The following is a 25,244-nucleotide window of genomic DNA, read 5'->3' as shown; positions in this document are numbered from 1 at the left end:
AGGAAAATGATTCAATAACTTGCTGCTAATACACAACATTTCATCATATTTCCTCATAACCCTCTTTTGTCTGACCATTTGATCCCATTTGAATTTGCAATAAAGGATCCACAGAGTTTGGTGACAATAATGACAGTAGATGTTTGTGTGAAAGTGCTGGAAGCAAATGAGTGTGTGATGTTCTTTCAGTGTTGCACTTTGTAGACGCTCCCTGAGCACTGGTCTCACAGCCAGCTGCACATAGAGACCAGTGTTGTTAGTCCAGGTCAGAAGATGACTTGTTGGAATGAAAATGAGCTTGTAGTTTGTCTGCTTTAATAATGTGACTGGAAAAAGGTGTTGGACTTCAAATATGTCCATTTCTTTCACACTTCACCTTTAAAAGTGAAGCCATGTGGTTCCTGGAAGGAAAAACACGACTTTTTCAAGTCTTTTTCCTGTTTTTATGAGAAATGTACGACTTTAATGTGAAACATTCAGAGTTTTTTCTCTTGTTGTGTTTGTTTGAAGCTGCTTCCTGTTGGCTTCAGCTGTTTGGAGTTTCCATTTTCTAAACTTCTACTTTCTGAACCTTCTTCAGCTCTGAACAGATGATGAAACACTGAATGATTTCAAGCACTTTGTCTAATAAACTTACATATTTCATTCTTTATACAGATTGAAGGACTGTGGTTTGTCAAAGATCAGCTGTGATTATCTGGTAGCAGCACTGAAGTCCAACCCCTCCCATCTGAGAGAGCTGGACCTGAGTAATGACTACTTGTTGTCGACTAAGAACAACCTGCAGGATGCAGGAGTGAAGCATCTGTGTGGTTTCCTGGAGAGTCCAGGATGTAAACTTGAAACTCTGAGGTCAGTCAGCATGTTTTAGTCTTGCTGAGATGAATATGATGTGAAAGTTGTGCTGACACTAAACTGCAGACATCAGGCTGATATTATACTGATCCACACTGAGGATCTTCATGGTAAAGTCTGTTTTCTTCTTCTCTGGTTTAGTCCATTGACTGCAGCAGAACAATGTTCACATTTCAAACCTTCAAAGAAGAAGAAAAATCCTCCACTGGAAAATTCACTGTGAAACTCTCAAACTCTTCATTCCACCTTAAAGTCTGTCTGACACTGAAATCCAAAGCAAAATGTGCGTTTGCTTTACAGACAGCAGTCCAACACAAACATACACACATCATCCAAAACACAGTCCAACATCCAAATCTCCTCCACTGCCAGCATGAATGATGGGAAAGAGAAGGAGGAACACTCTGACATTCAGGGTTAGAATGAGTTTCATAAAGCAGACTGTGAAGATCAAAGCTGCATTAGAAAGCTTACATGAATGAATGAGTGGACAGAAGTGGACAGAGATCATCTGAAGCACTTCAAAGGCTTTAAATCAGCACATTTCTCTTTATTCTTTATCAACTCTGTTAGTTTCTCTCAGTTTTCTGTGGAATGAAGCTAACAGCAGGCTAATAAGATGCTGACCAATAGGTTTCTATTAAAGGTTGTAATTTGTATATGAAAAAGTGCTTTGGCTCAGCAGGGATCAGCTTACAGGTAGAATACAGCTGCTGGATGGGATTAGCATGTCATAGCTATCTACCAAACTGCTAACTGGGGAATTTCAGGCCATCTATGGATCATTTTTGCTAACTGTTTATTCAGCTTAGGCTCACAGGGCTGCAGCCTGTGCCCTAGCTGTCATAGGGCAAGAGGCGTGGTCCACCTGCACAGGTGAGCAGTCCATCACAGGGCCAACAGAGAGAGACAGAGAAGCACTCTCTCACATCCACACCTACAGCCAATTTAGAAGCACCAATGAACCTAAGCAGCATTTCATTGGACTGTGGGAGAACATCCAACCTCCACAGAAAGGCCCAGCTGACCAACAAGCTTCAACCTACAACCTTCTTGCTTTAAGGCACTAGTGCTAACCACTTTTCCCCATTTCAGCCCAAATCCTGCATCTTCCTGTTTCTGACTCCAGGCCAGCTCCACTAACACTTTCTCATCAGACACTGCCACCTAGTGGAGGAAGTCTTAGTTCCATTTGAAGCTTCAGATTACAGTTAGTTCCTTTACAAAGAGGTGGAGGTGGTGGGGCCACAGCACCATCATCACTGAGTGCCATAGGACACTTAACCTTTGTTTCCATATGCTGGGAACTTCCTGTTGTTCCAAGGAGGACTGGAAAATGTGTGAAAATCTCCCAGTCAGTTCCTCACAGCACACTTCAATCATTTCCCTCCCACAGCATCAGGACCAGGGCTTTTTCTCTCTTTGGTCCCACTAAGAGATTTCCACACAAACACCTCATCAGTGGGACTCTCAGAGCTACCAGCCCTTTGCTACAATCACAAAGCTCTTCATTGAAATCAATGATATCAAAGCTGGAATCAAATGAGTCCAAGTCTTCTGCTGATTCAGCATCACATTCATCTTTGCTCCTTGTTCTGCATCCCCACCATGGACTTCATTCCTTTCCAAGCCAGCCTTGAGTGTCCTTTATTCAGCTCATCCTCTGCTTTACTTTTACACCTGATTTTAGCTGCTTTATCTCTCTTTCAACAAGTTTCTGTGCCTCAATCTTTTTCTTCTCTCCCTCATAACAAGACAGCTTCTTCTGCCTGAGAACATGTTGGAGTGATTTACTAATCCAGGGCTGCTTATTGGGGAAAATACTTCCTGTTTCCAAAGTAATCCCCATTTTTCCCAGAAAGAAATGTCAGTAGAAATCGATGATCTAAGTGAGAACATGAGCCTTTAAAAAGTCCCAGTGGGTGCAGCCAAAGCAGTCCCTCAGTCCCAGTATAGAGTCTTTGGTCCAGACTGGAACAACTGTGTGCCCAGTTTGAGCTCTCTTCAGTGCTGTGACCTGACAGACCCAGAGGGGCCATCACATCACATTTAGAAGCTCCCCTAATGGAGCCACAACACATGTCCAATACTTAGTCTGTCTTGTTGGACCAACTGGAAGAAATGATTCAAGGACTTAGTCACAGAACAGAGATTCAAATATCCAAAATCCAACTGGCTGCATCAGGACATATAGTCTGAAACTCTGCACAGTTTCCTGTTTGAAGCTGCTTCCCGTTGGCTTCAGCTGTTTGGAGTTTCCATTTTCTAAACTTCTACATTCTGAACCTTCTTCAGCTTTGAACAGATGATGAAACACTGAATGATTTCAAGCACTTTGTCTAATAAACTTACATCTTTCATTCTTTATACAGATTGAAGTACTGTGGTTTGTCAAAGATCAGCTGTGATTATCTGGCAGCAGCACTGAAGTCCAACCCCTCCCATCTGAGAGAGCTGGACCTGAGCAGGAACTTCAACCTGCAGGTTCCAGGAGTGAAGCATCTGCCTGATCTTCAGCAGAGTCCAGACTACAGACTGGAGACTCTGAGGTCAGTAGAGTGATGTAGTGAGTGGGTGGTGCTGTCAGCAGTATTGTACTAAACACAGTCAGTATGAAACAAAGATCCAGTGTTTCCTGTAAAGCTGCAGCTTCTCAGTGAAGCTGTGAGAGGAGAACGGTGACAGGCTTCAGGATTGGACACAAACACTTCCTGTTTCTCACCTTTATGGTCACCATAGTAACAGCTGGCACGCTCTGATCAAACACTGTCAACAGCCAATCAGCTCTCTGAACAAAGCAGCACGCAGACCAATGACTGCATTGATTTCCAAGTTTAAAGCAGTGAAGAACACAGTCTGTAGGTGAGGAAGAATTTAGTGAGAGCAGATGTTTGGATGGAATTCCTCCAGTTAACAGCTGGAACCGTCCATCTGGATTGTTGGGCTTGTTGTTGGGGTTCCTACAGAGCTCAGAGTGGACACACCAAGGTTCTTCTAATGAATGAAAGTCCAAACTCAAACTAGGAGGGAAAAACATTTTCAGCAACTTCAATAAAAATCCAAAGATTAGAAAAAGTGAAGCAACAATGAGTCCTAGTACAGTCCCAGCACTGAAGTCCCTGCTGCTCTTTATACTGGATGTGCTGCATCACTGACTGACAGCTGATGAAGAGTCTCTGGAAACACTCGTTTATCTCCTCTGCTCTTCCTCCTTCTCTCTGCAGGTGGAGGTGGCTGTAAACATGACGGTGTGTGTGCTGAGAGAGGAGCAGCTGTGTCCTGATGATCCAGAGAGGTTGAAGCAGCAGCAGCTTGTGTGTAGAGACGCTCTGACTGGGCCATGTTACTGGGAGGTGGAGAGGAGAGCTTCATCCAGCAGTGACTGACAGAGGAATGAAGTGCAGATGACTGTCAGTGCTGCAGAGTGAACTGCTCTGAGAACAGCTCCACTGTCAGACACAATGTAGAGTCCAGCATCACCCCTGTGTGTCCCTCTGGATCTGACAGAGGATCATCAGTGTATCTGGACTGCTCTGCTGCTGCTCTGTCCTTCTACAGTCTCTGCACAGTCTCTGTCTCACTCTGGAAAGACTTTACAACTTGTTGTAATTACAGAACATTAATATAATATTCAAACATGTGATCTTCTCTTTATTTCTGAATCTTTACCAAATAAAGAAAAACCAAACTAACAAACAGAACCTGTCGTGTCCTTTTTCACCACATCTGTGAATCTTTTCTGTGTTTTTCCTCTTTTCCTCCTTCCTGCAGCTCCATCTTCATCATTCTGTGTCCAGTATATGTGAACATGTCCAAAGCATCTGAGCCTCATGTTACCCGTTTGTGTGAGTTACGCCTGTCGTTGTGTTGTGGTGTATAAATAAGGGGCAGGAGACAGCGCTGGATCTCTGACTTCTTTACTGTCAATTTCTGCAACATCTGCAATATATAGAAATGCAAACCTGTGAGCTGTGTGTGTTGTGCATCTGCTCGGCCACCTCTCCTCCGGCCATGCTGGAAGCAGCTGTGCGTTTGACAGTTTTATCGACTCGACAATAATCGAACAAATTAAATGTTCAAAAATATCAACTTAAGCACTTCAAAGTCAACAAAAAGCTTAAAACAATTAAATAATATTTCACTGAAAAAACAACAGCTCATAAGAACGATACACAAAATAATACAGAAACAAACAAAACTTATTAACCAGGATCCAATGTTTTTGTCACAAACACTGAATCAGCTGATTCACTCTTTATGTTTCTGAGTTTGTTTTGTGATTATAGTTCTGGTTTCTGTTTCTGTGTCTTCACTGTGTCCCACGTCTCCTTACTTTGGACTCTGTGTTATATTTCCTGTTTTACTTTGACAGTCCTGTGTTACTGTTTCCTGTCTCGTGTGTGTAATTGGTCCCAGCTGTGTTTCCCTCCTGTCTCCCGTTCCCTGATTACTAAACTGCGTCCACGCCGCCGGCGCTCCTCTCCACAGCTGGATTCCAGGATTTCAGAGCATCCAGCTGTGGTGAGTGATGGAGACACTTTCTCTGCTCCCTCAGTAATCAGGACAGTTTATTGAACATCAGAGAACATAAAGGACTGTTTTTCACCTGCCCGTTCTGAACCTGGACATTAAAGACTGCTGGCTTCAAGGACATTAATCCCAGTGTCAGCCAGCCAATAACAGCCTGTGTTTTTCAGCTCTTTAGGAGTCAGAAATGAGAAAGACACAGACTGCTAACCTCTCCCTGCAGGAAATAAGCTCCGCCTCTTCCTTTCCTGTATATGAGTGATTTGATTCTGACATGAGACACAATGAGTTTTCTGTTTATTGTGACTTAAAGCGAGCAGCAAAGACACTAAACTGTGTGTTTCCAGCTGAAGCTGCTTTTTGTGTTGCTCCCACAATACTGTCTAAAACAGTCAGTGAGGAAAACTCAGTTTCTGCTTCCAAGCTCATTGTGAGAGGGCACATTGTGTTCCTGCAAGTGCTGATTTTGTCTGCATCCCTGAGTTTAGTGAGCTGCCTCCAAGGACTTGTGAAACCCAGTGTGTTAAGGCTGCATCTCCCAGATGTTTCCACCTTTCCAGCACAGACGATAAATGTTCCCACAAAGGCTCAGCCAAAGACTGTTTGATTTTCTGAGTGTTGGCCTCAAGAGATTGCTCAGTGAGCACCTGAGTGTTTCTGGGACATCGGACACTAACTGGAACTTCAAGTCTGGTTCTGAAGCTGCACATGCAAAGACTGTTTCTGGTTGTAGAGACCTGGCTGTTCCAGGGATTGTAACCTCCCCAGGGCCTCCCCAGAGGCTGAGCTGCTGACCTCAGCTGACTCTGGAGCCTTGAAGGTAACTAAGTTTGCACCGCTCGGGTGAGTCATCTCAGCTGCAACAGCCTCCACAGAGAGCTCACGCAAGCTTACCCAGCCTGCTGAGGATTTTATGCTGCTGCAGCCCAAAAGGCATCCTGAGCTGACTGACTGCCACCCACAGCTTCAGCTGCCTCAGCCAGGGGTCTCCACACCTGCTGGCCCTGCATCTGCTCTGACTGGGGGCTCCGGAGAGCCGCGCCAGCCATCCATCTCTGCTGGGGCTCCTGTTTGAGAATGTAGGAGTGTAAACTTCAAATATCTGCTCGGTTTGTCAAGATATCACATATTTGCAAAAGTGCTCTGACGTTTTTGGAGACGTCTGTTACCCACCATCTTGATGGCTAACCGGGAGGTCGAGGGTCATTAGAGCCGGCGAGAACAGCGGACTCCCGGCACATCGTTTTCGGACCCCCACGGCCTTTGGCTATTCAGGTTTAAACATGATATATAAGTCACTTAGATAACGTGAAAATGTTATCGTTTGGCTTTTTCAGTGTTGTGTGTTTGGTTTGGCTGAAGTTACAGTTTTCACACAGCTGAATAAACGTCAAACAGAAAACTGATTAAACAGAAGTGTGAGACGGTCGAGAGTTTACTCCAGTGTCCTGTTATATTTGAGATAGCAAGGAGCAGACGGCTGAGTTTATTAAACTCCACCGAGACAGCGGTGACGCGGATCTGAAGGCCAGACCGTCACAGCCGCTCACTTCCCGCCTACCCGACCTTTGGAGGACCCGGCCCACGTAGACCTTGAAGGCCGGGTCCTCAGGGAGGATGCAGCCTGTGAATTTGGACACGCCATGACACATGATGTTCTACAGCTGATGTGTTTAAATGAGCTCTACAGGTGAACAGACTTATTAACGTTAGCAGCATAATAAACTGTCCTGTCACTGAAGGTGTCTGCCCAACAAGGACGTGGTGCTGAATGCATCCAGACCCCTGCTGACTGTCTTTGCAGCTTCGGTCAAAGGTACAGTGTCCACTGTGACCCTGAGAGCAGGATACAGCCAGAGGTGAGTCAGCAGTTACAAACTAAATGCTGCTGACATGAATCAAACTGCTGGATAAGCCACTGGTCATGAAAATGGCAGCTTTCTGTTGCTTTTTGAGATTACTGAGAATATTTGAATTGTGACTCAGATGGCAGATCCAGGCTCTCAGCCTCCAGCTGAAACTTCCAGTCCTCCCCCAGCCAGAAGCTCTGATGCTGGGCTGAGAGACTTTGATCCTTCCCTGGATCCAGAAATCCAGGAGGGAGAAGGAGAACAGGACCTCCTTCCTGATCTGGAGAGGCCTGAGGGAAAGAAAGATGGAGCAGACAGAGCTTTGAACAAATCCAAACCTCCTGAGCTTCACCTCCACAAAGGTGCAGACACTGATGCACAGATTCACATGTGACACCTGGCAGCGTCCAGCTTGTGCCGCTGACATTATCTCCACTCTGATACAAGCCTCATTCACTCGCTCACACACGTTCATACAATCAGCTTTTCCTCACAGTCACACACATGAATGTAATGAGGGGAACTCGGGGTTCACTGTCATTCCTCAGGATACTTTGATATGCAGACTGGAGGCTCTGTGGATGAAACCACCGACTGTCTGAACCACTCTGAAGTGTTCATGATGGACTTCATCCTGATGAACACTACAATACTTGTTAGAGGCCTTTTATATGGAATAATATTCTTTTCCATTAAAGCTCTGAACATTCTCACTCTTTCTTGACCAGGTGTGACAGGTGAAGGACACCGGCCAATAGGAGGACAGAACCTGAGAGCCATTAGTCACATGACTTCAGCTGCTGCTGCCTCACCAACCACTGGCCCCTCGGTGAGTCTAGAGTTCCAGCAGTGACCACAGGAAGTGCACACGTGTGATCTAAAGCTCCATGTGGGCCTGTGACCATCAGTCTTCTCACTGTGGTAGACGGGTTTGTGAGTCCCTGTGATGCTGGGAGTGTCCAGGACAGTCGCTCCTGATCGGGTCTCTCATGGAAAGCTGGTCCCAGGAATTCCTGGAAAATTCCTCCACAAAAGAGAACTGGGAACATAAGTGCAGAGTGACAGAGGTGCTCAGCAACCCTGCTGTTATATGGGAATATAACCAGAATAGTCGGCAACCACTTGAGTTAAGTTAGCCAAAGAGATGCGACTCAGACTGACTTCATCATGTTGGCAACGTGTCTGCATTGATAAATTCCAGTTATTCACAAATCAGAGAATAATTCCAGTCATTCAGAGACAGATTGTGATTGTTTGGAGGATGTAATCGTTTCCCTTCAGGGAGCGTGTTGGACGCTCAGTGTCCGGGTGATTAGCTGGCTGATGCAACTACTTAGAATCAGTTTGTGAATATGAAGAAAATCAGTGCAGTCACTGGACAAACTCTGATTCTTCCTAGTTTCACTCTTGTTTCAGTCCAGTGTGACTGAGGTGGTAAAAAATGATGGGAGGAGGTGATCTGACTTTTAGCCACACAGCTGTCTGCTAGAGAAAAAGCCTTTGTGCACAACTTTCTTAAAGGCAAACGGCACCATGTTCACTGCAGCTGCAGCAAACGCAGCAAAGAGTGAAAGTTGGACTGAGAATGTTGTGACTGTTTCATGAGAAAGAGCAGGGAAAACAACCATCACACACCCAGACACAGTGCTGGGATTAGAATTAGACTTTAGAGCCAAATGTAGGACAAAAGCTTTAATATGAAAGAGGAAAACCCAACAACAGCCAGAGCATGAAGCTCAAAACTATACCAATCACCAAGAAAGCTGACAGGCCTGTGACACGTCAGAGACGCCGTTCAAATCATAAAGAAGTTGGTTTATTGACAAAATGTAAAAAACCAAAATAATCAAGTCAACCTTCAGTTTAGAGCGAGTCGACCAATCAGGCACAGCAACAGCTCTAGAATAAGCAACAATTTGATGTATTACAAACAACCTTTCATATACACACATACATATGGCTCATATGCTGTTTAAAAAGGGCTCAAAGACCCAACAGATTACACAAAGTATAAAAATACTTTCATTCAGACAACAGTCAGCTGTGCATGAGACAGAGAGCCGACTACAGTTAGTAACATGGACTCACTTTGTTTCAGACACGACACAAAGTAACACAAAGCCACAAAGAGCAGAAACATCAAAAAGGAGGCAGAGCAGCAGCAACTCTCCATGAGCTGTGAGGCTAACAGCCACCCACACTTCCTGTGATGCATAATGAAAACAACATTAACCTGAAGGATGATAACAACAGAAAGAAGTCTAAGCTAACGTTACACAGCGCTCACACAGCGCTGACTGTACAGGCCTCACACAGCTACGACCTGCATCCACAACACCTGATTCTACTGAACACAAACAAGTTAATGATATATGAGCAATCCAGGGAAGGCTTCCAGGAACGTGAGGATCCAAAGACAGCTCTACAACAGCATCAGTCAGCAACAATGTTACTAATCACTGACTCTTTCATCCTTTTATACTCAATCAAAAAGTGCTGTGTTCACATTTGTTTCTGCTGAAATCCAGAGACTGAAAATGCGTCTTTTTAAAGTTTGAATAAACTGACTGAACTTCTCACGAGTCCAACCGTGAGGAACACTTCCCCCCATGACACATCACAGGAGAACGTCTCAGTGGAGGGGGGACAGTAGCTCAGTTTAGGCAGTCACACTCAGAATCGATGCCTCCAGTCAGGGTCAAACGTGGTCCTCAGAAACCTGCAGATGTTTGGGCCAAGCTCTCACTGGTCTCTGCGTCTGTAGACTGAGCTGATGTTTCTCCAGGTGTCTGGTAAAAGGACGATGCTGCTGTCCAATGAGGAGAGAAGTAGCCAAACAGGCGAGAGGCGTGAAGGAGGAACGGCGGGCAGCTCTGGATGCATGACATAAATACCTGATGAGCAGGCTGGCAGACGCCGGCAGCCTGGAGGAGGCGGCGGTGGAAGACGCCATTGTCTCTGATGACAGAGTAAGTTCAGAGACGTGATCCTTCCTCAGAGTTGAACCTTTGAGTCATTAATGTCTGATTCTTCCAGTTCAGTCTGATCCATGAATTCTTTGCTGCAAACGGATCCAAGAAGCTGATTTTCTTCTATCAGGATGTCAAACAGGTAACTTTGATCACATTTCAATGACTGACACATGAAGGTCTAACCGCTCTTCATAATCTGCGGTTTGTTGCACCGTACTTTGTATTCATATCTTTTAATATCTGCCTTTCTCCCAGAGTCTGTCCTCCCGTCAGTCTTCCTTTGTGGACGCATCAAACTCAGCTGTGGCTCAGAGGAAACTCTTCCTCACTACGGGGAACTCTGAGGTTGGCTTCAGCTTTTTATGTTTAGTTAATGTGAGAATCACAGAAAAATGCTGATATGAGTGGAAGGTTCTGCTGGGAAATTGGCAAAGAGCAGATTATTGAACAGCGAGGCAGACAGTTCATTTCAGTGATGCCAGTTTATTAGAAACGAGGACTGTGGGGCTGCTGGAAGTCAGGACGGCCGTTCTCTGGATAAACCTGACAGCTGAGGTGGAGAGCAGGATTTATCCACAGACGGCTTCTTCCAAGCAAATGTCCTGAACACACCTGAGCTGAGGGTTACACAGAAACGTGTCTTAAAGCACGAGCCTGGATCAGACTCGAGGACTCAGAGCTCAGGTGTGTGACGTCACATTGATCCACCTCTCGGGGTTTTTGTGTTCTGATGTATCTGATTTCTCTTTAAGCTCCAAACAATCCCGAGCCTACGATTCATCATTGTCCTGTTCAGAGATGATGAGCCTGAGCGTGTTTGTGTTTCCATGGATCAAACTGTGCTGCTTTGTTTGGTTAACGAGGTGATTAAAGTCTTTGAGCAAACACTGGATGACTGACAGCTGCAGGCTGAACATCAGGAGGTCGAGAGGCCGAAGTCTGAGGAGCTCAAAGCTCCACAAACACTTATTCACAGAAAAAGGACTACAAACATGGAGGAGCAGCAATCAGAACATGAGCTAAAGGCTACATGCTAATAACATTTCCCCTGGATGTGGTTTTAACAGGATCATGAATGATGAAGGATTTAAAGTCAGTTCCAGCCTGAGTCGGTGCCGTGTTGGCAGCTCTGATATGCAGAAACTTTCAAACATGGGACAGGAATAAAAACACTCCTGTGACGTCAGAGTTTATGAATGATGACAAACTGTTGCTTGTTTTTAGAAACTTTGTTGATGCTTAAAATGATCAGGAAATAAAAGCTGAATAGATCCACTTCAAACAGGAGAAGCTTTCCAGTTTGCATCAGCTGGGAAACTCGCTCATATCCAGTGTTGGGCAAGTTACTTTCAAATAGTAACTAATTATAGTTACTAATTACTTCTTCAAAAAAGTAACTTAGTAACTGAGTGACAAGGTTCTAGATGTAATTAATTACTAGGAAAAGTAACTATTGTGTTACTTTAAAAGTACCCTCTGGGCTCCAGGGTATAATTGGCCATTGTGAACTCCTTTTGTCAGGGTCCTGGGTCGCAGCGTTTTGTGTTTCCTTTTGGTTTCATCTTGTGTTTGGTGTTTATTCTGATTTTGTTTTAGTTCTTAGGGTTTGGTTCTTATGTTTAGTGCTTCCGTGTTTTCTCAGCCCTGCCTGTGTCTGTCCTCTGTGCTCTGTTCGTGTCCTTGTGTTGTAAAACAGTCTGTGTGTTTCCTGTTTTACTTTGAAGGTTTGTGTCTCGTCTTGTGGTTCAGCTGTGCTCCCCTCCTGTGTGTCATCCCCTCATTACCTCGTGTGTATTTATAGTGTGTGTCTGCCTGTGTTGGCGTCGTCTGCATCACTCTGTGTGTCTCCGTGTCCATCGGTGTGTCTCCACGTCTCTCTGCCTTCTTCGTGTCATCTCTGTGTTTCCCTGCTGCCCTCATGTTTTCTGCTTTGTCTGTTAGTTTTTCCCAGTTTAGCTTGATGTTCGCTTCTTCCCTCACCTTTGTTATTTTCACTGTAAATAAATCTCCACTCGCATCTCCACCGCCGTCTGCATCTCGGGTCCTCATTCATTCCACCACACGACTGCTGCCCCAGCCGTGACAACTGTTGATGTTTCCTCTACATTTACCTTTAAAAATTATTTACTTTGCCTTGTTTGGTCTCATTCTTTTCAGCACAACCTCACGTGTCTGAATCTGCAGTTATGTTTTCATTTTGACAAACTGTATTAACACAATTGATCTAAAATCAGACAGAAAACAAAAAAGTTATATTTTTTACTGTAACAACCACGAACATGTTTAATGAATCATTTTCATAACTTTAAATGTAAATATAAATTTGAAAATTATACACACAAGTTTTGCAAACAACAAAGTTATTTGCAGCCATTTACCTTTTACCCTTTTTTTAATAACATTAAACTATTTCCAGAACAATCAGCTGTTCTTCAATAAGACGCCACACAAATTATTTGAGCCACTGCAAAATAATAATTAGTGTCCAGTATAAAGGAGAAGATCACAGCCTGATACCTGCAGGTCTGACAGCAGCTCATAAGCAGAGAGTGCTCGCTGCTGTCCTTAGACAGGAAACATGAAACTATTGAGGAACAAACACGCGTATATATTGTTTATCATGACTCTGGTTTTACTGGCCTATCAACACAGTTTATAAACTGGTATATATCACCTTGTTGCTTTGTCTGTAAGTGGTCATGTGATTGTCTTACCACGACTCCTTTATTCTTCCTCAGTCAAACAGCAGCACTCATGCGATTGTTTTGCCCCCTGAGCTCCAGCTGTTGTGCCAAAAAGTGATGGTCTGTCTGCGGGAGCACAGCTGCTTAAAGCTGCAGCGCCCAGATTACTTACAGCTACTTCCTGCAGCTGATATAAGCTGCTGGAAGCTGAACACAGCTTCAACCGTCTGTTTGAAACATAGTAACGGACCGCCCCACATTTTCTTGTTAGTAACTGTAACGGCGTTGTAACGATAGGAATAGTAATTAGATTACTCTTTACTGAAAAAAGTAGCGGCGTTACTCCCATCACTGGTAACGAGCAGCCTGCAGAGCTCTCCAACCACCCCGTCTTTAAAGCCCATGAAAGGTTTTCCTTTGCATGGTGAACTTTGGTGACAGAGTGCAGAGGAAGTGCTCTGTCTGCGTCACGTTAAAGGAACCTGAACTCCATCACGTTCTGTATTTCCAGCCTTTACTGGGGAAATGTCTGTTCTTCCTGAGAACCACTGAGAAGGCCATAACCACCGCTAACGTGCAGCAGGTCAGTAACTGGTCTGGGTCACCTCCTCACCTGCAAATTTAACAAACTGCACAGACCTCATTGGTTGACTGTGACATGGATGCAGCCAATCATTCTGATCTTCTCGTGCAACCTGATGTTTCCAGGAAGTGAACTTTGGCGTGTTGGACTGCAGCGGCGGCGGCGGCGTCCTGTACAGTCTGGAAACTCTGCTGACTCACATCATGTTACCTGCTCTCAGGTCACAGCAGGTAAAACACCTCCATCCATTCAGGCTTTCACTGAGCACAAAAAGGGAGATGTTTTAAGCTTCCAGTGATCACATGACGCCATATATGAAGACTTTGTTGATGGTGGGAAGGAAGAACTCTCTTTAAACAGGAAGAGACTGAAAGCAAAGAAAGGGGCAGGGAGGGGCAGCCATGAGGGGTCAATCCTGTGAAGAGAAGCCAGTGTAGGAGAAATCTGCTGTTTCTAGTCCCTGTCAGGACTCTTGCTGCAGCATTTTGGATCAACTGAAGGCTTTTCAGGGAGTTTTTAGGACTTCCTGATAATAATGAATTACAGTCGTCCAGCCTGGAAGTAATAAATGCAGGAACTAGTTTTTCAGCGTCACTCTGAGACAGGATATTTCTAACTTTAGAGATGTTGCACAAATGGAAGAAAGCAGTCTTACATATGTGTTTAATATGTGCGTTGAAGGACATGTCCTGGTCAAACATGACTCCAAGGTTCCTCACAGTGTTACTGGAGGCCACACCTTGGGCTTATCTGTACCTGCTGGTTTCTCTTTGTGGGCTTTGACTGTAGAGCAGCTGTTACATAATGATCCATGAAAAGTCTGATTTGTGTGCAGTGCTCCTCCTGATGCTTTTGGCTGTGAATAAGGTAAAAAGTGAAACAGGAAACACATGAACCTTTGTTGTTATTGCTGAACTTTGACCCTGTACCCAGTCGTGGGGCTCTGTGCAGGACGGCGCCTCGTGTCCACACGTCCGGTCCTTCCTGTCCTCGGTGGATCAGTTTGTCAGTAATCTGAGCTCAGCCCGACTGAACATGGAGAGAAAGTTGCAGCTGCAGCACGTGGAGCTTCCTGACGCCATCAGCCAGCTGAGCAGCCCTGCAGACTACAGAGCAGCAGGTATGAAGCTCAAGCTGTTCACATCTCACACAAACAATAAGACTGTTGGAAATACAGGAAACATCATTTAAAGCTTTAAAAATCAACTCTCAGCTAAATCAAACCAGTTTATCTGTGGAAGCTGAAGGAAGCATCTGACCTGAGACGATGGCTTCTTTGAAATAATGAGTCCGTGTTCACGTGTGTTTAGAGGAACTCGTGTGTTTCGCTCTCAGCCAATAACAGTGAGCTGGTGGAGCGTCTGGAGGAGGTGTCGACCCTGTGGACCAATCAAATCAAGCAGGTGCTGACGGAGAGCGAGCAGATGAGGAAAGAGGCCGACGACGTCGGGCCGTCGGCCGAGCCGGAGCTCTGGAAGAGCCGCACGGTGACCTTCAACAGGTAGACGCGTCCTCTCAGCTGGATCTCCTGTAGCGTCAGCATTTACAGGTTTCACTTTAAACTCAGTTTATCAAACATGATCTGACGTCTGTGGACAGAAGCTCCTCAGACCTGCAACAGTTTAGTCTCCACTCTGAGACTTCAGGACAAAACCACTTTTACACAATATAACTTTCTGTTCTTTCTCTTTCTGCTCTTTAAAGTTGAAATGTTCCAAAATATTCACGTGTTTGTTTGTTTGTAGAATAGTTTTTAACCCTTTCATGCAGGAATTATGACGACATCAATCAGGATTTATTCTTTAGTATTTTTATTCATCTTTAGGGATGAAAAAAGATTTTTGAACTTCATTTTTTTAAACATGTATTTTTCCATCTTGGTTTGAAGAAATGTTTTGTGCACTTACACTGGCTGACCAGTAGGTGGCAGGTATGGCGCGACACATCAGAGTCCAATGTAGAGGTTTATGTGCAAGTACAACATCAACACTGTGTGTGTGTGTGTGTGTGTGTGTGTGTGTGTGTGTGTGTGTGTGTGTGTGTGTGTGTGTGTGTGTGTGTGTGTGTGTATCAGTGAAGCTTCCACAGCATCAGAGACAAACTGAGAGAAAACCCTGAGAACAGACAGTTTGACTTCAGCTGATCAGTAACTGACTCTGAGTCAGAGCGTGTCAGCAGCGTCACGCTAACCTTTACACACGTGTGTGCGTGTTTTCAGTGAGAACTACATCTTCGGGAAGTTTGACTCTTTCTGCCGCCGTCTGGAGAAGATGGCCGACATGGCGTCCACGCTGGAGAGCCTGGCTGCTCTGCAGAGCATGAAGGTGGATGATTGTCAGATTAGAAACAAGTGACTCCATCAGATATTCATCAATGCACAATAATAATTAGAATAAGACATTTATAATATAAAAACGGTCAAATTAAAGTCGATGCAAAGCTACAGTGATGAATGGACATTTGTAATGATTTTGTATAAATGTATTTCCTCCTTTTATTATTTATTAATCGTGTCAAAAGTCTATTTTCCAGAAATGAGACGGATTCAAACTGAGCTCAGGTGTGTTTCAGGTGGAGGGCGTGGAGAAGATCTGTGTTCGCTACCAGACCATCGTCTCCACAACTGAATCCAAGACCTGTGACGTCCTGGATCAGCGCAAACTGGAGGAGATTTCAAGGGGAAACAATAGAATCAGATAAACAGAATAACATACGATACAAAATAGAAAAATACTATCTGTCATTTAGCCTGTATGACAATAATCATTGAATTATACTTTGAATCTCAGTGTTTACGTGAATCCTAGTTTGGTCTTCACAGTATTGGCCAACAATAACAATGATTGATTGGATCATTACTCACATTTCTTTTTTAAAATCAGCTGAGAAAAGATCTCATTTCAGTTTTTCATCAGAGGTGAAGGTCACCGACTGCCAGACAGTCACAGGACTTACAAAGATACAGAAGACTTGATTTTCAGTCTCATGTGCATCCCTGTGCTCTGCTGCCAAAACTGAATCTTGATTTATTTGTAAATTCTGAAATGATTCTGATCATTCTCCACTTTTATTATTATGGTCTGTGTGTCAGATTGGGCCTGAATATTATTCCAGATATGCTTCCTGACAGAAATCTTCTTCTTTTCTTAATCCTGTGTTTGTGGAGCAGCTTTGTGCTTTCAGTTTCTGTCAAAGTGTGTTAAGAAAACAAAAAAGGCTCCACAGTGTGTTTGTGCTTTGGTGTTTTAATGGTTTCTTCTTCTTTGTAATAATAGAAAAGCTGGTGCTCAGAGGAAGAGGGCGGCTTTACTTGGTGTCAGTGACAGAAATGAAAAGAAGCTGAAATGAGTGAGAAGGACGATGAAGGAAACATCTGTGCTGTGTCTGCTCTGTAAGGAGAATCTCTGTGTTTCTTTGAATTCTTGCACTTTGACTGTCTGCTCTCCTGATAACTGATGATGGAGGAGAAGACATGAAAAACAAAACAGCTGAATAGAAACTACTGACTCTGCAGGACCCGTTGTCCTCAGTCACCATGTTGACCTCAAAAGGTCTCAATCACAAATGTGGTGTTACAGATGTCACCAATTACAAGCCAAATGTTGTGTATTACAAATGTGTTATTATCATGTAATTGTAAGTTTGTGTGCTGTCTTATCATCACATCCTAAAAGAAGAGCTCTTTAACAGCTCAGCAGAGATCAGGTGCTGTTGTTCTTTTGAACACTTCACCTTTTAAAACACTGAAAATGATAAGAAATGAGAGGCAGAGTGAAGAGAAGGGGCTCGACACACATCCTTGGGGAGCCTGTGTTCAGTGTTCTTGTGCTGGAGGTGTTGCTGCCGACCTGTCTGCCGTCTTCCTCTCAGGACATCCAGCAGCCAGTTACACAGCGAGGTGCTGATGCCCAGCAGATCCAGTTTGTGAACGAGTTGCTGGGGAAAGATGGTGTTGAACGCTGAAGTCTGTGAACATCATTCTAACGTATGAGTGTCCAGATGTGTGAGGGCTGAATAAGAGGGCAGTTGAAATGGCATCATCGGTCGAGCGGTTTGAGCGGTATGTGACTGACATGGATCCAGGTTGGAGGGAAGTTTTGATTTGATGCATGACGAACTGTTCAAAGCTCTTCATAATGATGGAGGTGAGTGGGACCGGACAGTCGTCCTTCATGCAGGAGGGACACGACTACTTCAGCACAGGAATGATGGTGGAGAGTTTGAGGCTTGTGAGAACAACAGCCTGACTCAGTGAAGGATTAAAGATGTCTGTGAAGTATGATTGGACTACAAATGTTCCAACCAACATTCATCAGTCCTATAAATGAGATGCTGATATTCACACAGGTCACTTTTTGATGGGCGGAGCAATGTAATCACGCACTGACTGATTTTACACGTTTGGTTTTTAAATGCTTTTCTTGTTTGTTTCACTACTAATATAGCTACTTTTGGATTATTTCTGTATTTATTTCTGTGAGATGTTCTTTTTTTATTTTGTGTTTGTTATTTGGTCGAGTGTGTGAGACAGATAAAGACTGGAACGGCCTGTAAACACAGTTATAGTGGAAAAAAGAAGCCAGTTTCTCTGTTTCCCTCCCACTGTGGTGTTTTTGTTCTAAATTTGAATCAAATGTTTTGGGTTTTTCTGAACACAGACTGCTGCCTATGCACTTGTGCCTTCATTAAAAAACAAATATTTGATGGAAGTTGAGTCTCTGAAGGCACACAGGTGTTTGTGCCGAGCAGGAGCTCTCTTTAAAGCACTTGTTGGTAAAAATGAATCCATTTAGTGTGACTGGACCTTCATGTTCTCTACCTGATCTCCCCTCATGGCTTTTTTTTACCCATGTTACACTACAGTGCTATTGATCCGTATCATCCCCTCCCTGCTCAGCATGACCTCCATGACTGTTAGTAATAAAATGTTCCTGTGGGTCACTTTGGGTCGATAAACCTTTTGGAGAGTGTGCGCACAGGAGCATCATCATCATCACCGTGGAGCTTCATCACAGCTTAATCTGTAGGAGTTGTGCGGGACTGTGGGTGTTCAGAGGAGGTGAAATGGCACTGCCTCTATAATCTGAGCTTTGTCTTGGACTAGAAGAGCTAATCTGCCTATGGGGCCTCTTAAAGCAACACAACAGTCTATTCATCCAAGGCTGCTACTAAACGAGATGCGCAGATGTGGCCATACATCATTCTCCATATGTGATCCTCTCGGGCACCTGCTTTAGGCACTTGTAGCATCAAATTAATCCCCCCCCCCCCCCCCCTTTATGTGGTGTAAAGGCAAATAAGGGCACAAGAGAATGAGTGTAAACTATCAAAGGTGGACAGGAGGGCAAATGATGATGAATATCCACCACGTCACCGCTTGGGAATCTAGTCAGTCCGGTCCGAACAAGTCTTCGGCTTTCCAGTTCTCCTTTCTTCTGTTGTGTGTGTGCGCGTGTGTGCGTGCAGTTGTGTACCAGAGAGAGAGAGAGAGAGCTGCTCCACAAGAAGGAGGGAGAGAGGTGCGAGAGAAAGAGGAAGGCTGCGTGTAGTTACATGCAAACTGCATCTGCATCTCTCTGAGACTGAGCTCAGTACTGCTGCTGTTAGAACACATGTTTTCAGAGCCGTTGCAGGGGGGATATGAACTTAAAAACAACAACATGCTTGGACACTGCCAGCATCATGGACAGGTTTTTAAATCCCACACAGTTGCAAAGCAGAAGATGAAGCATCGCCAAATATGTTTCCAAACCAACTTCCTTCCAAGCCAAAGAAGAAAATATGATGTCCAAATCACGGACAAGCAGCATCAACAGCTGTTTATGTTTTTAAACCGATTCTGCACAGAGAAGCATTTTTTGAAAACTGTATTGATTAGGACTGTTCGATATAACGATATGTATCGGATGACGATATAAAAACATCTATCGTTTCATTTTACGCTATCGTTTGTTTCGTGGTGTCGCAGAATAAACTGTTTACAGCAACATTTGTTCATGTTTTGATGTCACTGTAGCGGCTATATTCATTTCTTAAAGTTCTCTTTCTCTTATATTTAATATAACCACACTACGGACGGACAAGCGCCTGTTTTTATGCGTTGTCGTTAGCAACAACGACGGTAAAACCTTTGCGTGTCCGCTTGTTTATTTTCCACATAAACCTTTCACAATAAAGCTCAAGATCCTGTTGAGACTTTTCAAAATAAACTGAATCACATGAAAGATGCAGAGTGTTTACGGATGAGAAGCAAAAAATAAAGCTTAGACTCAAACGTTAGAACAGGCTTTTCCCCGCAGCACGCCGTGGAATAAATACTCACAAAGAAAACGGCGCCGTTACAACTTATGTCTAAAAATGTATCGTTTCAATTAAAACACTCGACTCCAGCTACACGACGCCCAGCTGGAAACACTTCACGCAAGTCGAGCTGCCCAAGATTCACAGAATTTACAGAAAATGTTACATTTTTGCAGGAGCGATTCTAGGATCAGAGCTTTGGGGGGGCTGAGCACCCAGAGAGCTGCCCAGCCAGCCAAGATACACTTTACTCGTCACAATGAGACTTCTTCCCCGTCTCTGTCGGTCCCTGCATCCTCCCTGTCCTCATCGTCTGTCGTCTTCGTCTCCTTTATCAGTCATCATAATTTTACCATCTCTGTGCAAGTCTGCAAATTTCTTTATTAAATCATAAGATTCTTAAATTCATCAAGTCTCTCTGTGCCTGGGTCCTCGTCACAAAACATGACATCACTGTTTTGTACATTTTAACAATTTAATCCCACATTTGTGAAAGAAAAGCAAAACACTTTTTTGAAAAGTCTGTAACAAAACCATCAAATCTGATAAAGTTTATTTAAATGCTGCAAAAGAAGAATGGATTGGAATAAAAAAATACATATCCTAACCTTAATTACTGGAGGAGAATAATGAATGATGCTCATAGTGAGTAAGAAGTAAACTGAGTGCATTTTTTGGACAGAGATTCACTTTTAATGTGTTTGTATAATATAATACAGATACATAAAAAACACTCCTGAAACAGAATAAATTATTACAAAATATTAAAAAAAGAATATAAAAATGGAGGCAACTTTGCCTGTGGCAGAATGTATACAATGCATGAAAACATCTTTACTGCAGATACTAATTTTGTGTTGTTAGATTTATGAGTTTCATGCTTTCATAGTGGTCCTTGGGAGAGCTTGACATTTTTATCAGGTGGTCCACACTGTAAAAAGTTTGAGAAACACTGATAAGTGTATGTGTGCTTTTGGAAAACATTTAAAGCTGCAGTACAGAATCTTTGAAACAAGCTTAAAACATGTTTAGAATATAAACAGAGCATCTGCTTCTCTTTACAGCTCCTCACTCCACCAGGGCTGTTTGGCTCTTTCTGATAGTGTGCAAATGTGATGTACGTACTGCGGCAGTCATACAGACAACTGGACGGTCCAAAAGTTGGCCGACCTATTACTGGCTGAGGTTTTAGTAGAGTTGTGGCTGAACCACATAAAAATATCTCATTAATTTTAATCTCCCCGATCAATGATAATGTTATGTTGGAATGTTGTTAAAGAGGCTCAAAATGTTTCAACCCAGTTTGTTTTGCAGATTCTGTTTAGCAGCTTTAATATAGGGAGGACACAACTTCCAGATTGTGAGTAAAATCAGGTTTTTTCTCTTTGTCAGTTTAACAGTTTCTGTTGTGCCTGTCACTGTTCCCTGTCTGTTTTCTTACCTGCTTCTTCCTGACCTTGTACTTTCTCCTCACGTTCCCTCTTTCCTCTCTCCCTCTTTGGACTGACAATCATACACAAATAGATTCAATTAGATGAAAAATTAAATTAATATAAAAAATAATATTAAGATCACTAACAAAAAGTCCTCTCTCAGTGTACTTTCAACCAAAAGGCAAATAACCAAACCACACGAACATCTAATAAAAGATAAACATTGAAACACTGATCCAACATTATTCTTGATTCACGGATCATTTGATTTTACACTTTTACCTGAATGTGGCTCCTTTTTTTGAAAAAACTTCCTCATATCCATTATGAACCTGGCTGTCTCTCTGTACACACACACACACACACACACACACACACACACACACACACACACAACATGAGTTATAAGGTTAATGGGCATTCAGTCAGTTAGCTAGTTAGTATCCATTTCAAACAGGACAGTGGTAACAACAGCAGGCTACGGACAATTATAAGTTTTAGATTTTAAACAGGCTGTATACATTTCAATGGGAGCAACAGGACGGTCAAATGTCTGATTTTACTACAGAGCAGGACGGATTGTAGGGTAGCAAACATCGTCGGAAAACATGTTTCCAACACTGCAGGTTACCTGGTGTAATGCTTTTCAGCTAAAAAGAAACATGGTCTGACTCCTACCTAACTATATAAAGAGTAACTGAAGGTTAAATGCAGCCAACACTTCCTGTTTTAAGCCAGGCACTTCCACCTCCGCTCCGCTGCGTCTCAGCCACCATCGCTCTGGCAGAAAGCGCGCTAGAGCCAGAGCAGGGGAGAGCTGGAACAAACCATTTTGGGAGGGGGGAGGTTATCTATACTTTTGTTGTTAAAGTGTTACGTCTCAACCAAGTACTGTATGCTTTTTATATTTTTAGTAGTGTGTGTAGGAGGTGCTTTGATTCATTTTGCTGAAGCACCCAAAAATAGGCTAAAATCACCCCTGCATTTTTGTGATTTATATCGTTATCGGACGATAGATGTCTTATGATATGAGATTTTGGTCATATCGCACAGCCCTATTATTGATAGTAGTGTTTAATAATCTTACAGAGTAAAAAAATACAACAAAATAACTACATGTAAAATAATTACAGCATAGAGATGGTTTGTTTTCCTGTTATTTAAAAGAGGTAGTAGTTTATTTTATTGCAACCTGTCATTTATTGCAGTTTACTTTTATTTGTTTAAATGTGTTTATTTAAATGGAAAACTTCCACAACAAATGACAAAATAAGTGACAGTGACTCCACTGCCCACTTCATAGCCAGACACTCCTTTTCCACGGTGGAGTATCTAGACTCTCTGTCCTGAAGCTTTCTGCTGAGGAGAACAACTGGGCGCCTCACTATGAGGTGCCGTAAGGGACATTATTACTGAAACGCTTTCACACACACTACTGAAACGCTCTCACACACACTACTGAAACGCTCTCACACACACAACTGAAATTTTAGCTCTCACACACACTACTGAAACACTCTCACACACACTACTGAAATTTTAGCTCTCACACACACTACTGAAACGCTCTCACACACACTACTGAAATGCTCTCACACACACTACTGAAACGCTCTCACACACACAACTGAAATTTTAGCTCTCACACACACTACTGAAACGCTCTCACACACACTACTGAAACGCTCTCACACACACTACTGAAACGCTCTCACACACACTACTGAAACGCTCTCACACACACTACTGAAATTTTAGCTCTCACACACACTACTGAAATTTTAGCTCTCACACACACTACTGAAACGCTCTCACACACACAACTGAAATTTTAGCTCTCACACACACTACTGAAACACTCTCACACACACTACTGAAATTTTAGCTCTCACACACACTACTGAAACGCTCTCACACACACTACTGAAATGCTCTCACACACACTACTGAAACGCTCTCACACACACAACTGAAATTTTAGCTCTCACACACACTACTGAAACGCTCTCACACACACTACTGAAACGCTCTCACACACACTACTGAAACGCTCTCACACACACTACTGAAACGCTCTCACACACACTACTGAAATTTTAGCTCTCACACACACTACTGAAACGCTCTCACACACACTACTGAAACGCTCTCACACACACTACTGAAATTTTAGCTCTCACACACACTACTGAAATTTTAGCTCTCACACACACTACTGAAACGCTCTCACACACACTACTGAAATGCTCTCACACACACTACTGAAACGCTCTCACACACACAACTGAAATTTTAGCTCTCACACACACTACTGAAACGCTCTCACACACACTACTGAAACGCTCTCACACACACTACTGAAACGCTCTCACACACACTACTGAAATTTTAGCTCTCACACACACTACTGAAACGCTCTCACACACACTACTGAAACGCTCTCACACACACTACTGAAATTTTAGCTCTCACACACACTACTGAAATTTTAGCTCTCACACACACTACTGAAATTTTAGCTCTCACACACACTACTGAAACGCTCTCACACACACTACTGAAACGCTCTCACACACACAACTGAAACGCTCTCACACACACTACTGAAATGCTCTCACACACACTACTGAAACGCTCTCACACACACAACTGAAACGCTCTCACACACACTACTGAAACGCTCTCACACACACTACTGAAATTTTAGCTCTCACACACACTACTGAAATTTTAGCTCTCACACACACTACTGAAACGCTCTCACACACACTACTGAAATGCACTCACGCACTCCACTGAAACCAGAGGCATTTCCGCTGAACAGGAAGTTGTTTCCTGACAAGGAAACTGATGGAAAAAGTGGTATATTTCAAAACACTACAAGGATGTCTACTCAGCAACCTGCTAGTACAGCAGTTCACAACCTTTTTTGTGCCACGTAAACAATATAAAAATAAAAAAAAAAGATAAATACCATGAAAACCATGAATTTCAAACTCAAGCCTCAACTCTTGCGACCCGGTACCAAACGACTCACAGACCGGTACTGGTCCAGGACCTTGGGGTTGGGGACGGCTGTGCTTGTAGCCTAAGTGAAGCAGCCGCATTACTTAACAATATTTTAGCTTCCTTGAATCAAGGAATGGATTCAAGGTGCAACAGGGAATTTGGCAATTATGTCCTGTTTCCCCTAAGCTTTTTATATTGGCAACTCAGTTGTTAACACTATTAATCAAAAATTCTAACGACATACAAGGAATATCAATTTTTAATAAAGACTTCAAAATAAGTCAATTCACAGATGATACATCTATGTTTTTTAAAGATAAATACATGGTAGAGAAAACTAAAGCTTCTCGTTTATCTCTCAGTATCAAAAAATGTGAACTTCTCCCGATTCATACAAGCTCTGACTCCTCAATAGCTTTGGTTAGAGTTGAATCTAAAGTTAAATATATAGGGCTGATAATATCTAAAAAACCCAATTAGCAGAAAAGACACCAATATTTCTAACTGTATCATCGAGATGAAGAAATCACTTAGCCACTGGTTAAGCAGAGACCTCGCTTTTTTTGGCAGAAACATCCTATCTAAAGCTGAAGGCATCTCCAAATTGATTTATCCTTGTCACTCTCTATATATCTCCTCTAAAAGCATTAATAAGGCTAACACAGTTATTTTCGAATTTTTGTGGACGAATAAAACCCATTACATATAAAGATATCAGCTTGTGAAGGAATACAATAAAGGTGGTATCAAAACTCCAGAATTAGAATTTATGGATAGCACCCTTAGAATTAAATGGTTAAAATCTTGTCTGTCACAGCCAGACTCTACTTAGCTCCACATCCTATGATCCTTGTTTAATAAAATAGTATACAGGATTAGACTTTATTTTGAAATGTGATTTTGCGGTAAATAAAATCCCCATAAAGATATCAAACTTTCCAAAACAGACTGTGCATTTTTGGGAAAATGAGATTTACCCACAACTTCTCCCCATAATTCAACCTTATGGAATAATAGGGTAATAACACTTA

The 25,244-nt window shown here is 43.0% G+C and overlaps 4 protein-coding genes across 6 annotated transcripts in view; all 4 read left to right on the top strand.

Moving 5' to 3' along the window:
• Positions 1-4,556, top strand: part of LOC146492342 (ribonuclease inhibitor-like) — a 58,307-nt gene extending 53,751 nt beyond the window's left edge. The window contains exons 11-13 of one of the 2 annotated variants that reach the window (XM_085150978.1): positions 658-852; positions 3,228-3,408; positions 4,086-4,556. In XM_085150978.1, the coding sequence (XP_085007104.1) occupies positions 658-852; positions 3,228-3,408; positions 4,086-4,241 (532 nt within the window). In that variant the 3' untranslated portion in view covers positions 4,242-4,556. Of the gene's footprint in view, positions 1-657; positions 853-3,227; positions 3,409-4,079 lie in introns of both variants that reach the window. The other variant, XM_085150979.1, reaches the window with a different exon arrangement.
• Positions 4,557-7,000: 2,444 nt separating this feature from the next.
• LOC146492341 (uncharacterized) lies at positions 7,001-10,122 on the top strand. The gene is made up of 3 exons (XM_085151319.1): positions 7,001-7,594; positions 7,961-8,061; positions 10,018-10,122. The coding sequence occupies exons 1-3, from the start codon at positions 7,369-7,371 to the stop codon at positions 10,120-10,122; spliced, it is 432 nt and encodes a 143-aa protein (XP_085007445.1). The 5' UTR covers positions 7,001-7,368.
• On the top strand, positions 8,084-13,975 carry LOC146492340 (dynein axonemal heavy chain 5-like). 2 transcript variants are annotated; one of them, XM_085151100.1, is made up of 5 exons: positions 8,084-10,201; positions 10,269-10,343; positions 10,460-10,549; positions 13,400-13,471; positions 13,597-13,975. In XM_085151100.1, the coding sequence occupies exons 1-5, from the start codon at positions 10,130-10,132 to the stop codon at positions 13,756-13,758; spliced, it is 471 nt and encodes a 156-aa protein (XP_085007226.1). In that variant the 5' UTR covers positions 8,084-10,129; the 3' UTR covers positions 13,759-13,975. The 2 variants fall into 2 exon arrangements, with proteins under 2 accessions (XP_085007226.1, XP_085007227.1); XM_085151101.1 differs by lacking the exons at positions 13,400-13,471; positions 13,597-13,975 and adding an exon at positions 10,957-13,393.
• A 431-nt stretch (positions 13,976-14,406) lies between these two features.
• On the top strand, positions 14,407-21,574 carry LOC146492339 (dynein axonemal heavy chain 5-like). The gene is made up of 4 exons (XM_085151098.1): positions 14,407-14,591; positions 14,807-14,972; positions 15,690-15,795; positions 16,043-21,574. Exons 1-4 carry the CDS (start codon positions 14,507-14,509, stop codon positions 16,169-16,171), a joined length of 486 nt encoding a protein of 161 aa, XP_085007224.1. The 5' UTR covers positions 14,407-14,506; the 3' UTR covers positions 16,172-21,574.
• Positions 21,575-25,244: the final 3,670 nt, after the last annotated feature.

Source organism: Neolamprologus multifasciatus, chromosome 23 (assembly GCF_963576455.1).
Source record: "Neolamprologus multifasciatus chromosome 23, fNeoMul1.2, whole genome shotgun sequence".
Classification (NCBI taxonomy): Eukaryota; Metazoa; Chordata; class Actinopteri; order Cichliformes; family Cichlidae; genus Neolamprologus; species Neolamprologus multifasciatus.
The sequence above is the reverse complement of the archived record's forward strand: the minus strand, read 5'-3'. Positions and strand labels throughout refer to the sequence as shown.